At 37.8% G+C, this 15541-nt stretch overlaps 1 protein-coding gene across 3 annotated transcripts in view; it reads right to left on the minus strand.

The window, feature by feature from the left end:
• G2E3 (G2/M-phase specific E3 ubiquitin protein ligase) overlaps positions 1–15541 on the minus strand; it is a 261284-nt gene that overhangs the window by 89363 nt on the left and 156380 nt on the right. Inside the window, exon 1 of one of the 3 annotated variants that reach the window (XM_081548080.1) lies at positions 1845–2531. The exons of 1 other annotated variant lie outside the window; for it this stretch is intronic. In XM_081548080.1, coding sequence (XP_081404206.1) covers positions 1845–1855 — 11 coding nt within the window. In that variant the 5' untranslated portion in view covers positions 1856–2531. Of the gene's footprint in view, positions 1–1844; positions 2532–15541 lie in introns of those variants that run through there. One more of the 3 variants, XM_081548095.1, reaches the window with a different exon arrangement.

The raw sequence follows: 15541 nt of genomic DNA on the forward strand, positions 1-15541 counted from the left end.
CTTTATTGATTATGCCAAAGTCTTTGACTGTGTGGATCACAACAAACTGTGGAAAATTCTTCAAGAGATGGGAATACCAGACCACCTTACTTGCCTCCTGAGAAATCTGCACACAGGTCAAGAAGCAACAGTTAGAACTGGACATGGAACAACAGACTGCTTCCAAATTGGGAAATGAGTATGTCAAGGCTGTATGTTGTCACCCTGTTTATTTAAGTTATATGCAGAATACATCATGTGAAATGTCAGGCTGGATGAAACACAAGCTGGAATCAAGATTGCCGGGAGAAACATCAATAACCTCAGATATGCAGATGACACCACACTAATGGCAGAAAGCAAGAAGAACTAAAGAGCTTCTTGATGAAAGTGAAAGGGGAGAGTGAAAAAGCTGGCTTAAAACTCAACATTCAAAGAACTAAGATCATGGCATCTGGTCCCATCACTTCATGGCAAATAGATGGAGAAAAAGTGAAAACAGTGACAGATTTTATTTTGTTGGGGTCCAAAATCACTGTGGACAGTGACTACAGCCATGAAATTAAAGATACTTTCTCCTTGGAAGAAAAGATATGGCCAACCTAGACAGCATATTAAAAAGCAGAGACATTACTTGGCCAACAAAGGTCCATCTAGTCAAAGCTATTGTTTTTCCAGTAGTCATGTATGGATATGAGACTTGGACCATAAAGAAACCAGAGCTGAAGAATTGATGCTTTTGAACTGTGGTGCTGGAGAAGACTCTTGAGAATCCCTTGGACAGCAAAATCAAACTAGTCAATCCTAAAGGAAATCAATCCTGAATATTCATTGGCAGGACTGATGCTGAAGCTGAAGCTCCAATACTTTGGCCACCTGATGCAAAGACTCATTAGAAAAGATCCTGATGCTGGGAAAGATTGAAGGCAGAAGTAGAAATGTTTGGAAAATATACTCCTTAGAAATGCTCATAGTACTTTTAAAATCACTCAGTAAGGACTTCCCTGGTGTTCCAGTGGTTAAGAATCAACCTGCCAAGGCAGAGGACATAGGTTTGATTCCTGGTCCAGGAAGATCCCACATGCTGCATGACAACTAAGTCCATGCGCCACAATGACTGAGCCTGTGCTCTTGCTCCTGTGCTCTGCAACAAGAGAAGCCACTGCAGTGAGATGCCTGCACACCACAGCTAGAGAGTAGCCTCTACTTGTTGCAACTAGCAAAAGCCTGGGCAAAGAAACGAAGACCCAGCATTTATTATTTAAAATAAATAAATCACTTAAAACTTTTCTTCTTTTAAAAATGAGTTATTATTTTATATTTGCAGAAGTTTGGACACTGATGTCTTTAGAAAACTAATACCCTTGAGACTAATGTAACTAATTAATAAAATGCTCTTTACAAACAAAATAAATTCAGAAGAATTCATGCCACACTTATAATATTGAGACAAACATTTGCATCAAAGCAATCTGATTTCAGATGTTGCACCAAACAGAAAGCTGAACACTTCACACTGTATTTATAGACCTTTCAAGAGACTAAATTATGCATAATTTATTGTAACTCTGAGCTTGCCACTCATTATGTAGTGGTAGCAGCAAATACTGTAGGACACATATAAGTATCAAAATAAATTATGGAAGGTGGGAGATCATGTCTTTTAAAGCTGAGAAACTCATCAGCTCTTTTCGTATTTTCTGCAAAATAAGAATCAGAGCATTGTTCATTAAGTTACCAAATAATGGTAAATAAAAATACTCTCATGATAAACTACATCCAGAGTTTCTCACCACAAAGATGGTTTTTCTCCAGGCAACTTGACAAATATTTTCATAAGCTTGAAAGCATGAAGCTCTTCTTACCCTTTTCTCATTTTGAGTTGGGTCTATCTGCTTTCTCCACATGACTTCTGTTACTGACTTCAGGTGAAAACAGCAATCAGGTCTAGGTTGTACTATAAGCATATGGATATTATGTACCATTAGACTCTTTAAGCTGCATCGCCAACTGCAAGTCCAGTTCAGAAAGCTGTTGAGTGATTCTTATCAGCCGGGGCAAATGTGGGGGCAAAAAAAGGGCTTCCCCTGCTAGGAAGATGGAGAGACTGGCCTGAGGAATTTCAGAGAAGTCAGGGGCAGCAGCCTCTTGGTAGCCCTAGGCCACCGATATTGTGGTATCTCATAGAGGAGAATAAACAAAGGGGGAAGTATGGGAGATTAGGACTGTGTGAACTGCATGATATAAATGGGTGTTTGTTCATAGGAAGGCACAAAAGCTGTTTCCAAGAGGGAGATCCCTGTCAACTTAGACTCGGGTGCTGAATGCAGGGACCAAAGACAGGTTGAAAGAGAAGATTTGAGGTTTGATATACAGGATAGATGGTGAGTGGAGAATGGGGTTTCAGAAAAGACTCATGAGTGGATGTGCTCCAAAGCTAATTTCTAAAATCTGAAAGAAAATTGAAGTGTTTCAAGCACTCTCTTAGAGAGGCAGTGTAGCAGTTTGTGTAGATGATGGACTTCCCATCTGCTCCCCCTTCCCCTCGGGACATGGAATTCTAGGGTCACAGTTAACCTCCTCATGGGCTCTTTCTCCCAACGGAAATTTAATTTCACAGATGAGAGACTTGAGACAACTGCCAAGGATTGACTAGCATCCTATTGAAGATGAAACCAAGAAGCTTTTTCTCTTTTCCTCTCTTCTGTTTTCTTTGTTGTAGTTTATGGCTGGTTAAGAATCATGTGGTTCTAGATTTTAGTATTTCTTGATTTGATTGCATTGGTTTTGTTGGGGGAATGCTATTTAAAAGTAACTGATACTTACACTGTAAATTGGTGAAGCAGTGGTCACATTTATTCTGGAACTTAATTGTGTTTTGTAGTATTTTGTGAGTGTGAGGCTTGCAGTCATCTTTATACACCATGCTGCACCACTGGCACTTAGGAAAAGTGAGCACACAAAATGTATGGGGTCAGAGAAATTCAATTTTGTAGGTGATGAAGGAGCTACATTAATTCCAATGGAAGATTGGAGGGGATCTATTTTTAGCATATTTTTTAGCTTCAGCCTGCCGTTGTGACAGCTGGGACATTGGACATTGTTCCACAGTGTATTAGTAATTTTATGGTAAGAGAGTTCTTGGTTAAACAAATTTGAGAAAAACTGTCTTTAGCAGACTCACTCAATCTTTCTTTTCCTGTGGGACTTTTCTCAGTTTTTAATCTGTTAATGTGCATTCTTGAACACCAAGAGGAAAATACACAATGCAGTAATTCAATGATATTTCTGGTCACAGGATACTTTAATATGGCATTCTAATAAACATCTTTTAAACTGTTTCTTAGGAAGAGAGTTTGAGAAACATCAAGCTATGAAAAGGCTTCCCTGATGGCTCAGAGGTAAACAATCTGCCTGCAATGCAGGAGATGTGGGTTTGATCCCTGGGTTAGGAAGATCCCCTGGAGAAGGAAATGGCAATCCACTCTAGTATTCTTGCTTGGGAAATCCCATGGATGGAGGAGTCTGGTGGGGCTACAGTCCATGGGGTTGCAAAAGAGTTGGTCATGACTGAATAACTAAACAACAACAAGCCATGGAAAGGGACTTGGCTACTGACTCCTGCTTAGTTCATACACTGAGGCTCTGGACATAAGTTCCATAGTAATAAAGAAGGCACATTTGCCTGACTTTGGGCTCTGTGCCTATATCCCTTGCAATGAGGTTAGGGTAGTCTGGTTGGAGGGAAGGGAAGGGAAAGGAAAGATATTGCTGTAGAAGAAATGAGATACAGGCGTTCAGAAATCTTGCATCTTGGCCAAATACTTTTAAACTTTCACCTCTGACACATTTTACTGAATCAAAGAGATCTGGGTTGAAACTCCAGATGTACTAGCTATCAACAAGGTGACTATAGAAATGCTATTGACCCCCTTAATCTTCAGTTTTCTCATCTATAAAATTAGAGGGGTATAACTAACTCATAAATTATCTTAAGAATTACTAACAGCCTATCTGGCACATAACAAGCACTCAGTAAGTACTCACTGAAAAAACGCACCATTATTTAGGGCCTGGCATATAATCTCAACAACTGGAAATTTTTATGATTACTACTACCATTTTGAGGGCCTGAATCCTAAATATAAATATGGTCAGCATGGATATTAGTGTTGAGAAAGATATACTTACTTAATCTAAATTTTAGACATGCTTATGGACACGCTTTAGACATCCTTTTTTGAAGGGATCACTTATATGAATCAAAGTTGTCATAGAGTAAATTCTAGACTTATAACATCTCACAAGAAAGTATTACATGCCCAGAGAGGTGAGGGACAAAATACCATGTAACCAAGGTATTATTGCTTGTGCTGGGTGAATTGTTGTCATTGTTTAGTTGCTGAGTTGTGTCTGACTCTTTGCAACCCCATGGACTATAGCCCATGAGTCTCCTCTGTCCATGGGATTTTCCAGACAAGAATATTGGAGTGGGTTGCCATTTCCTTCTTCAATGGATCTTCCTGACTCAGGGATCGAACCAGTCTCTCCTGCATTGCAGGTGGATTCTTTACTGCTGAGTCACCAGGGAATCCTGCTGGGGGAATACACGGGCTCAAATATAAATAGTAAGTTCCCTGCTCACATCAAACCATCCTACACACGGATACCAGAGGATCTTCCCAAAGCTCAATATGTCAGTTTTCTGTTCAAAACCTTTACTATTTGTCCTTAACTGGTTATGTAAGTCCTATCATGTCTTTAAAGATTATATCAATTCCATTTGCTCCATCATTCCATGATGAGAAGCCTTTTTCAATCAACGGCAATCATCAACAACCACATCTTCCTCAGAGTTCTTGTAGTATCTGACTTTATCACTCATTTGATAATTAACTCTTTCAGCCCTCCCCCCCTTACACATATATGTCAGGTCTCCCAGACTGGATTGTAAACAGGGACTATGCTTTATGCATTTTGACTCAAGAGTAAAATATTGCAGATAGTAATGCTACATTCCTTCAGGCTGTAGTAGTCTTTCAGAAAACTAACAAAATTTAGCTTAATTTTCCACATAAATACAATGGTCTGACACAAGCATGGGTATAAAAACAAAATGACATTTTAAAAAAAGCTGAAATGTATTTTAGAATTTGGGAGAAATTACCATCAGTTACCACTAGATGGAGGAAGTGATTTTCTTAGTCTCTGAGTGAATTTAAAGTTTTTCATGTGAAGAATTACAGATGCTTACTCTGACTTCAGATAGTTATCATTGGCAGTTCATCAGATTATCAATATCTTTAAGAAATCTACCTTTCTTCACAATTTTATAACAAGTATTTTCTATCTTCCTTTCTGAAACCCTCACCCCTAACAAAGAAAAAAACAAAAATAAAGCAAACAGATATAACTACTAGGATGAAATGAGATTGCCTAAATAAGTGATTTAAAACATACCTTTAGATTATGAGGGAAATTTATATGATTCCACAGCACATTAGCATAATTAATGTATTTTTATAATAAGATAATTGAGCTGATGTTTCTAGGCTTTTGTAGACTTCAGTGTCTTTCAGGGTAACATGCTGTTTGACTGTATTTATTGCTCTTGTAGGTTTGTTTGTAATATGACTGCATTTTAGACATCAAACATGACAACTTTTGCTTCAACTGACTTTTGTTTTGAAAAGCCCTTTTTGTTCCTTCAAGAGGGTAAACTTGCAACTTGGAAGAAAATGAAATCTATATAACTGTGAAAATCACTCTTCACTAAGGGCAAAATTGATATCATTGCAATTGGTTAGAAAGTGAAACCCTTCACCTTTTTTTTTTTTTTGGTAAATGTTGTTATTTTTATATAACTCTAGCAGAAATGTTAGAATTATCATAAATGAGCTTTTGTAAATGCTATTATTTCATCTTCTGTAAAAAATTTCAATCATATTCTTAATGTTTCTGTTTCCAAGCCAACTGTTTAATGTGCAAGGCTTTATTTCAGACTGCAGCTCAGACTATTCATTTATGCTAACAGTAGAGCTTGAACAATACTGTAAATTAAAGAAAATGTAATTTGGGGATTTGTCTTATAATTTACCATTTTCAAAAAGCACTCTCTGGAGAAATTAATAGCTTAAATATTACTGGAATAATGAGGATCAAGTTTGAGGAAAATATAGCTTGAAAGTCTATTACTGAAAATGATGGAAATATGCATTTTTGTATTGCTATCTGAGCAAATATAATACCATACCATTTATCTCTAATTATCCCTAAGAAAGAGAACAAGAAGCACTGAAAAAACAAAGAGTAAGGACTTAAATGGATCTGTTATTCTCCTGCTTTCTCTTACCTACTATTTCTGTTATGATAAATATTAACAAAAATCAGCAAATAGAACTAGAGAGTAAAAAACAGAAGGCTGATATAGTCTTTGGGTCAACAAATATGTTCCACTTAGAATATTGAAAAATCTTGAGCCTATTATTCTGAGAAAAATATCCTCACATATAATTCAAATGTTCATTTTCAAATCTATTCATGCTCAATGAAGTGTGTGATTTTTCTATTCAAGTTAAAGAAAGCCAGATTAAGAATTTATCTAGATTCAGCTAATTACATTTGGTCAAGCATTGTCCTTGGCATGATTATTCTCCGGATCTAAATTTTTGTACTTTTAATCAGCTATGGCTACAGGGGCCACTGGCTGCAAAAATAGAAATTTTAATTACCTCAGGATACAGTGCTACCGCTAGACCTTTATATTTTGTGTTGTTTTTTTCCTGTCCAAATAAACAGCTGGGTTTATGCAACAAATGTGTCCTAAAGAGGTAAACCAGGGCCAAACAACATAAAATAGTTCAGTGAGATTAATTTGTCTCTTAGTTCAGCTCTGCAAAGTTTAGAACTTCATTTCTGAATGGTAGGTAGCTTTTGACAGCCATTTGCATTACATCTCTTAACGGCACAATCATCATTTGGGCTGGGTAGTTTCACCACCACCCAATTAATTTTTAAATTATATCACAAGGGATTGACACATTGTCTTGATACACTTGTATCTGTGATCTTGAAGCTCTGAAGCCTCACTCACCGTCACCCTCCCCCACCTGTGAGAAAGACTTCTCTCCTTTGTAAAGACAGGGATATGAAACAGAAAAGAAGCAGGCAGAATTTTTATACCTCCTCTTGTCAGTCTGGATGACTCACTAAGCTTGGTAGGCTGTATGCCCTGTATCAATACAATTACATAATCATTACCTGTAAGTTAAATCACTTCACACACCCACTGGCAAAAATATAACAATAAAGCTATTCTTATGACTTTTCCTCTTCAAAGTAATTATATACAGTTGAGAAACTAAACTATATTCAAACTAATGTCATTTCAAACATTACCTTTCCCCCTATAAAACTTTTTGCTCCTCTTATTCTGCAGTGTACTAAATTAAAAAAAAAATAGTTGTAGTGAAGAGATAGATAAAATGAATTTCTCAGCTATTCAGTAGATATATTCAGGAAAAAAGGGGAGACTGGTGGCATTTTCACATTGCCTAACAGGTAGCAGGTGCTCAAAAAACACTCATTGAAACAATGTTAAACGTATAAACATCTTTCAAAATAACCCAAAAAATGCCAAGATTTTCAAGAATAAAAATTTTCTTAGGAGATCATTTTTCTACAACACAAATGCAAGCATCAGTAAAATTTCCATGAATTAAGGGAAATGAGGATGGCTTTGGTTTTATAATTAGTTAGCTTTGAAAATTAGTGTGCCTAAGTTCTGGGCATTTGAAGGATTTAGTGATGGGACAGGGAGCGGGTAACCTCCAAGGGCATCGGTTTGAATCCAACATGGGTTGTCACAGAAAGTTGGTACCATTTGACAACTGCTTTGTGAAATGAGCTGGTCTCAGTCCAGTGGACAGATGTCCATATCACAAAATGCTCTAATTGGCAGTCTTAGCAGAGGAGCCAAAAAGTGAACGGGCCTGGAGTCTGAACACTTTTCTCACTCCCTGGAGGGGCAGACAGAGGTTCACTCATAAAGGAAGCTTTGAATTGCTGGTGGCAAGCATATAGATGTTTTATGGATAAACAGAGGGCTTTGTGTCTCAAAGCTGTCAGTCTAATTTTTCAATATACTCAAGTACTTTTAATAAGGCCTTTCCAAGTTGATGCAAGTGTCCTTTACTTTTTGCTGCAAATTAATGATTACAATCTTGCATATTGTTAAGCAAAAACCAGAGATGGAGAGTACTTATAGTAGTAGAAACAGACTTTATTCAGGAACCACTGCATATGGGAAAAAAGACCTCAATATAGACCTGGGCTCAATTGTAAAAACAATGGGGGAAAGTAGGGATTCATAACCAAGAAGCAGGCCAGGGGTCAGTAGATGGAAAATTACTTGCAGGAAACATCAAGGATAAGGGAGAATTAGGGCTAAACTGACTTGATAGGATTCTTGCTGAAAGTAGGCCAGGGTGATCAGATACCCCCTAGGGGGAAATGGGGGAATAAGGAATTTAATCAGATACTGAGGGTGGAGATTTCTATAAAACTGACTAAACAGGGTTTTTGCTAAAAACTGAGTGACATGAAGATAGACAGGAAAGTACAAAGGTCTAGACCAATATAAGAAGAGAGTTCAGGGAAACCTGGCTAAGGTTTGGTCAAGCAGAGTCTTTGTCAATATACTAATGCATTTCTCATGTAAAATGTGTACTACTGTTGGATTGAATGACTATCACTAGTCAGCTAAAAATATCACACATGCCATGAAAACTGGCAAGTAAAATTCAATAAATGCTTGAACCTAGAATATTTTGCCTGTGGCTCAAAATATGCCCAATCTGCTGTAGCTTTTCTGAGTACCGCATTGAAGCAGATATTCACAAGGCCTGGGAAATCAGATGGACTGAATTACTGGACATATTCTTTTACAGTTATTGACATAGCAAAAGCCTTGATCAGGGTCTCTATACTGAATAATGACAAATGACTGCTGACTGATATGATTTTAGGAGTTATGAAAATGTCTGTCTTCATTTGCCTAAAATTCTAGTCCTGAAATATCATTCTTTTAGCTTTGGCTTTGATTTCTTTGGGAGAGGTCATTTTCCAAACTACAGAACACGGATTCAGCTAAAACTCACCACCACCACCACTATCCTACAACTGTGTGTGTGTCCGTGATTCCATGGTCATACAAACATGGGAAATACTTTGTTAAATAATGTTGAAAACATTTACTTGTGCAAAATTCACAGTCTCTAACATACAAATATACCTTTTGACACTCAAAGAGGAGAGAGCAGGAAGTATTTCATATAACACAACTGACACTGCAGGGAACTAGTGTTCCAAGGAAAACAGACTGAGAAATGCTTTTCTCAGAATTTGGTGTGTACTAATTGATAATTGTTACCTGTCAGCAGGATTTTCAAAGGAAAGGTGGGAAATAGGCAAAGTTTATTGCCTGGAATTACTGGAGACTGTTTATCCATAATTTTGCTGACATCCGGACACCATTAAAAAAATAAAACCTTCCTCAGAACGAAAATGGTTTGCTCTTTGAGAAATTTATTAGATTCTCAGTAGTGTGTTGCTCCCTGGTAAACTATTTTCAGTAAATCATCAGGACAGTACGATTTCTTGCTATTAATTTTCTTTGAAATATTAATTAGATGAGTAAGCACTGTTCAGAGTTCTTCAGTGCACATTCTCTTTAAGCCTGCTTGGAATAATTCCTCTGCTTAGAATTATCATAGAATCCTTCCACCAATAATATATGGGTGGTGGTTGTTTAGTTGCTAAGTCATGTCTGACTCTTTGCAACCCCATGGACGATATCCTGCAGTCTCCTCTGCCCATGGAATTCTCCAGGCAAGAATACTGAAATGGGTTGTAATTTCCCTCTCCAGGGGATCTTTCTGACCCAGGAATTGAACCTGTGTCTCCTGCATTGCAGGTGGATTCTTTACCACTGAGTCACCAGGGAAACCCCTGGAGGACAAATCACTGGAAATGTATTGATTAAAACTAACCTTCAGAAAATTCTTCCAATCATTATATGTGAAAAATTATGGAATTTGTCTCTCACTGACTCCAATTAAAATGAAGTTTTTCTCTTGTCAGGAATATGTTTGATAATGGAGCAGAGGCAGTTGCAAATGTACTACTCATTTTATTCTTTTTTAATAAGAACTGCATAAGATAGGACTTATTTCATATTCTTGCTTGCAGGGTACAAACTTGTAGCGGGACTATTATTATTTCTACAGAGAATATTGTATAAATCATTGCCATATGAAGAAGGATTCAAAGAATACGAAGTCAAAGGATATGGGGGAAAGTTATCATAGAGATGTGTCACATAGTTAATTCACAAAAAATCTTATATTATTTTTTGGTATTTGAGATACACATAGCATTTGTAATCTTTAAAAAGTTTTCAATCTGTTTTGATTGCTTTGGTTACAAATATTTATTTTCATAAATTAATTTATGTACTATGTTAATTTTGTACTATTTAGAAAAGGAGTATGTCAAGGCTGTATATTGTCACCCTGCTTATTTAACTTCTATGCAGAGCACATCATGAGAAACGCTGGGCTGGAAGAAACACAAGCTGGAATCCAGATTGCCAGGAGAAATATCAATAACCTCAGATATGCAGATGACACCACCCTTATGGCAGAAAGTGAAGAAGAACTAAAGAGCCTCTTGATGAAAGTGAAAGAGGAGAGTGAAAAAGTTGGCTTAAAGCTCAACATTCAGAAAACTAAGATCATGGCATCTGGTCCCATCACTTCATGGGAAATAGATGGGGAAACAGTGCAAACAGCATCAGACTTTATTTTTTTGGGCTCCAAAATCACTACTGATGGTGATTGCAGCCATGAAATTAAAAGACACTTACTCCTTGGAAGGAAGGTTATGACCAACCTAGACAGCATATTGAAAAGCAGAGACATTACTTTGCCAACAAAGGTCCGTCTAGTCAAGGCTACGGTTTTTCCAGTGGTCATGTATGGATGTGAGAGTTGGACGGTGAAGAAAGCTGAGCGCCGCAGAATTGATGCTTTTGAACTGTGGTGTTGGAGAAGACTCTTGAGAGTCCCTTGGACCGCAAGGAGATCCAACCAGTCCATCCTAAAGGAGATCAGTCCTGGGTGGTCATTGGAAGGACTGATGTTGAAGCTGAAACTCCAATACTTTGGCCACCTCATGCGAAGAGTTGACTCATTGGAAAAGACCCTAATGCTGGGAAGGATTGGGGGCAGGAGGAGAAGGGGACGACAGAGGATGAGATGGCTGGATGGCATCACCGACTCGATGGACATGGGTTTGGGTAGACTCCGGGAGTTGGGATGGACAGGGAGGCCTGGCGTGCTGCAATTCATGGGGTCGCAAAGAGTCAGACATGACTGAGTGACTGAACTGAACTGAACTGAGCTTTCAGCACAACTAAACCTGGATCTATCCCTTATTTATTGGTTATAAAAAAAAGCAATATTCTTTTGTATATTCTCATTATATTGGTCTAGCATGCTTCAGGTTAAAAAAAATCAGAAAATAACTCTCTCTGTGTCTGTCTGTCTCTCTCCAATTTAAAAGGAACACTTAGTTAATGAAGGTTAACTTCAAAAGAGTTGTGATAGTTACTCACAAAAACACATATTTGATTGGATGAAGAAGGGGAGCTAAAAATTAGGACTAGAAATAAGGAAGATGATGAGAAGATGAAAAGAGAGATAGCAAAATTTGAAAAGGTGAAGAAAGATATGGCAAGAGAGAGATAAGAAAGGCGCTAACAGAGAAGAGAAAAAAGAAAGGCATGAGAAAAACTGAGGATGGAGATAATACCAACTGGCTTTACAGTTAACTAACAACTGACTTCCATAGATTCCAATCATGATAAATAGGATATATAGAGTAATGATTTATTTTCCAGAGCTTTATTTCTTTCCGAGTTTTACTCTCTGTGTTTTTACACCATATGCACTCTCACTTTCCTCTCACATGATCTGATACTCCTGCATAGTAAAGCAACTGCGATCAAGCGTGTTTTACAGGAACTCAGAGTTGCACATTGGCTGAGATTTACGGTCCATCAATTCAGACTTTTGTTTAAACAGGGTCTCCAAGGTGTGGAAGGAAGTGTTTTCACATTGTGTTTAGCAGATTTGAAACTGCTAGAACTATTCTTTATCTCAAACATCATGAAAAGAAATAGCTAGGTCAAGAGCTTCCACCAATAACATGTGGGTGGTTGTTGTTTAGTTGCTAAGTCATGTCTGACTGTTGTTTAGCTGTTAAGAGAGTCTAAAATTTTTCGTATATCAAGGGAACCTAAGTAGTACAGGACTGGTGAGTTAGTTCATTTGCAGCTTAAGTGAGCAGATAATTTCTATGACCAAACGTGGTCTACAGATAAATTTTATATTAAACATGTTTATTACACATTTTGTGATTTAAAATACTTATTGTATTGCAACAATTCACAAAAACTATAATTCATAACCTGGTGAAATCCTTGTATCAGTGAATTTCCCAACTATTCATTTTTTTCCCCATTTTTGTTGGTGGCAAAATGATCTTTCCAATCAGTAAAGCAATAAACTTTGGAATCCACCCCAACCTCTGCCCACTCAGCTACAACATCCAGTTGGCTATCAAGTCCTGACAGTTCTACCTTCCACATGTTTTTGGAATTGTGTACTTTTCTGCAATTTCATGTCCACTGATTCAATTCAAGCTTTCATTATCCCTCTGTGGTTTATGGCAATCACTTCCTAGCTGATCTTGCTGTCTTGGGACATTTCATGTAATGAAGGAGTTGGCAAACTATATGTAGCTCAAGTGCCAAATACAGTCTGTTATCATTTAAAAAAAATTGTATTGGAACACAGCCACATCTATTTATTTACCTGTTGTCTTTGTTGTCTTTGTGCTACAGCAGCACAGCTGAGTAGTTGTGACAGAGACTACATGGCCCACAAAACTCAAAATATTTAATATCTGGCCCTCTATAGATAAAGTTTGCCAACTTCTGATATAATCCCTCTCCAATCTGAAGCCAGAATGACAGTTAAAAAACACAAATATGATCATCACTCTTACTTAAAATCTTGCACTAACTTCCTATAATCCACAGAATAAAATTCAGATACTTGTATACCAAGTATAATTCACAAGGCCATTCTTTTTTTCTCCTCTGTCTACTTTTCTAGTCTCATTTTTCTGTTACTTCTCCACTTCCTTACTGTATTTTGTTATGACAAAGTACTTGCAATGCCCTGAATTTGTGATGTTTTTTCTCAAGTTCTTTTTTTCTGGCAAATATAGTCATCTTTCAAATCTATGTACAATTGTTGATTCTTAAGTAGACTTTCCAGATCACTTCAAGGTCTCCAGTGGAAAACCACTAGATCATTCAGGTATGATGTAAATCTAATCCCTTATGATTATACAGTGGAAGTGACAAATAGATTCAAGGGATTAGATCTGATAGACAGAGTGCCTGAAGAACTATGGACGGAGGTTTGTGACATTGTATAGGAGGCAGCGATCAAGACCATTTCCAAGAAAAAGAAATACAAAAAGGCAAAATGGTTGTCTGAGGAGGACTTACAAATAGCTGAGAAAAGAAGAGAAGTGAAAAGCAAAGGAGAAGAGGAAAGATATACCCATTTGAATGCAGAGTTCCAAAGAATAGCAAGGAGAGATAAGAAGGCCTTTTTCAGCGATCAATGCAAAGAAATAGAGGAAACAATAGAATGGGAAAGACTAGAGATCTCTTCAAGAAAATTAGAGATACCAAGGGAACATTTCATGCAAAGATGGGCACAATAAAGGACAGAAATGGTATGGACCTAACAGAAGCAAAAGATATTAAGAAGAGGTGGCAAGAATACACAGAAGAACTATACAAAAAAGATCATGACCCAGATAACCATGATGGTGTGATCACTCACCTAGAGCCATACATCCTGGAATGAGAAGTCCAGTAGGCCTTAGAAACCATCACTATGAACAAAGCTAGTGGAGGTGATGGAATTACAGAGAGGTATTTTGAATCCTAAAAGATGATGCTATGAAAGTGCTGATCTCAATATGCCAGCAAATTTGGAAAACTCAGCAGTGGCCACAGGATTGGAAAAGGTCAGCTTTCATTCCAATCTCAAAGAAAGGCATTGCCAAAGAATGTTCAAACTACTGCACAATTGTAGTCATCTCACACAGTAGCAAAGTAATGCTCAAAATTCTCCAAATCAGGCTTCAACAGTATGTGAACTATGAACTTCCAGATGTTCAAGTTGGATTTAGAAAAGGCAGAGGAACCAGAGATTCAAATTGCCAACATCCGCTGGATCATTGAAAAAGCAAGAGAGTTCCAGAAAAGCATCTACTTCTGCTTTATTGATTATGCCAAAGCCTTTGACTATGTGGATCACAACAAACTCTGGAAAATTCTTCAAGAGATGGGAGTACCAGACCACCTTACTTGCCTCCTGAGAAATCTGTATGCAGGTCAAGAAGCAACAGTTAGAACTGGACATAAAACAACAGAGTGGTTCCAAATCAGGAAAGGAGTACATCAAGGCTGTGTATTGTCACTCTGCTTATTTAACTTATATGTAGAGTACATTATGCGAAATGTTGGGCTGGATGAAGCACAAGCTGGAATCAAGATTGCCAGGAGAAACATCAATAACCTCAGATATGCAGATGATACCACCCTTATGGCAGAAAGTGAAGAACTAAAGAGCCTCTTGATGAAAGTGAAAGAGGAGAGTGACAAAGTTGGCTTAAAACTCAACATTCAAAAAAGTAAGATCATGGCATCTGGTCCCATCACATCATGGCAAATAGATGGCAAAATAATGGAAACAGTGATAGGCTTTACTTTGGGGGCTCCAAAATCACTTCAGATAGTGACTGCAGGCATGAAATTAAAAGACACTTGCTCCTTGGCAGAAAAGCTATGACCAACGTAGATAGCATATTAAAAAGCAGAGACATTACTTTGCCAACAAAGGTCCGTCTAGTCAAAGCCATGGTTTTTCCAGTAGTCATGTATGGATGTGAGAGTGAGAGTTGGACTATAAAGAAAGCTGAGTGCCAAAGAATTGATGTTTTTGAACTGTGGTGTTGGAGAAGACTCTTGAGAGTCCCTCAGACTGCAAGGAGATCCAACCAGTCCATCCTAAAGGAAGTCAGTCCTGAATATTCTTTGAAAGGACTGATGTTGCAGCTGAAACTCCAATACTTTGGCCATGTGATGGAAAGAACTGACTCATTTGAAAAGACCCTGATGCTAGCAAAGATTGAAGGCAGGAGGAGAAGCGGACGACAGAGGATGAGATGGCTGGATGGCATCACCGACTTGATGGACATGAGTATGAGCAAGCTTTGGGAGATGCCGATGGATAGGGAAGCCTGGCATGCTGCTATCCATGGGGTCGCAAAGAGTTGGGCACGACTGGGGGAGTGAAATGGAATATTACTCAGCTATTAAAAAGAAGCATTTGAATCAGTTCTAATGAGGTGGATG

Source organism: Giraffa tippelskirchi, chromosome 12, assembly GCF_054371585.1.
Source record: "Giraffa tippelskirchi isolate mGirTip1 chromosome 12, T2T-mGirTip1v1.2.pri, whole genome shotgun sequence".
Taxonomy (NCBI): domain Eukaryota; kingdom Metazoa; phylum Chordata; class Mammalia; order Artiodactyla; family Giraffidae; genus Giraffa; species Giraffa tippelskirchi.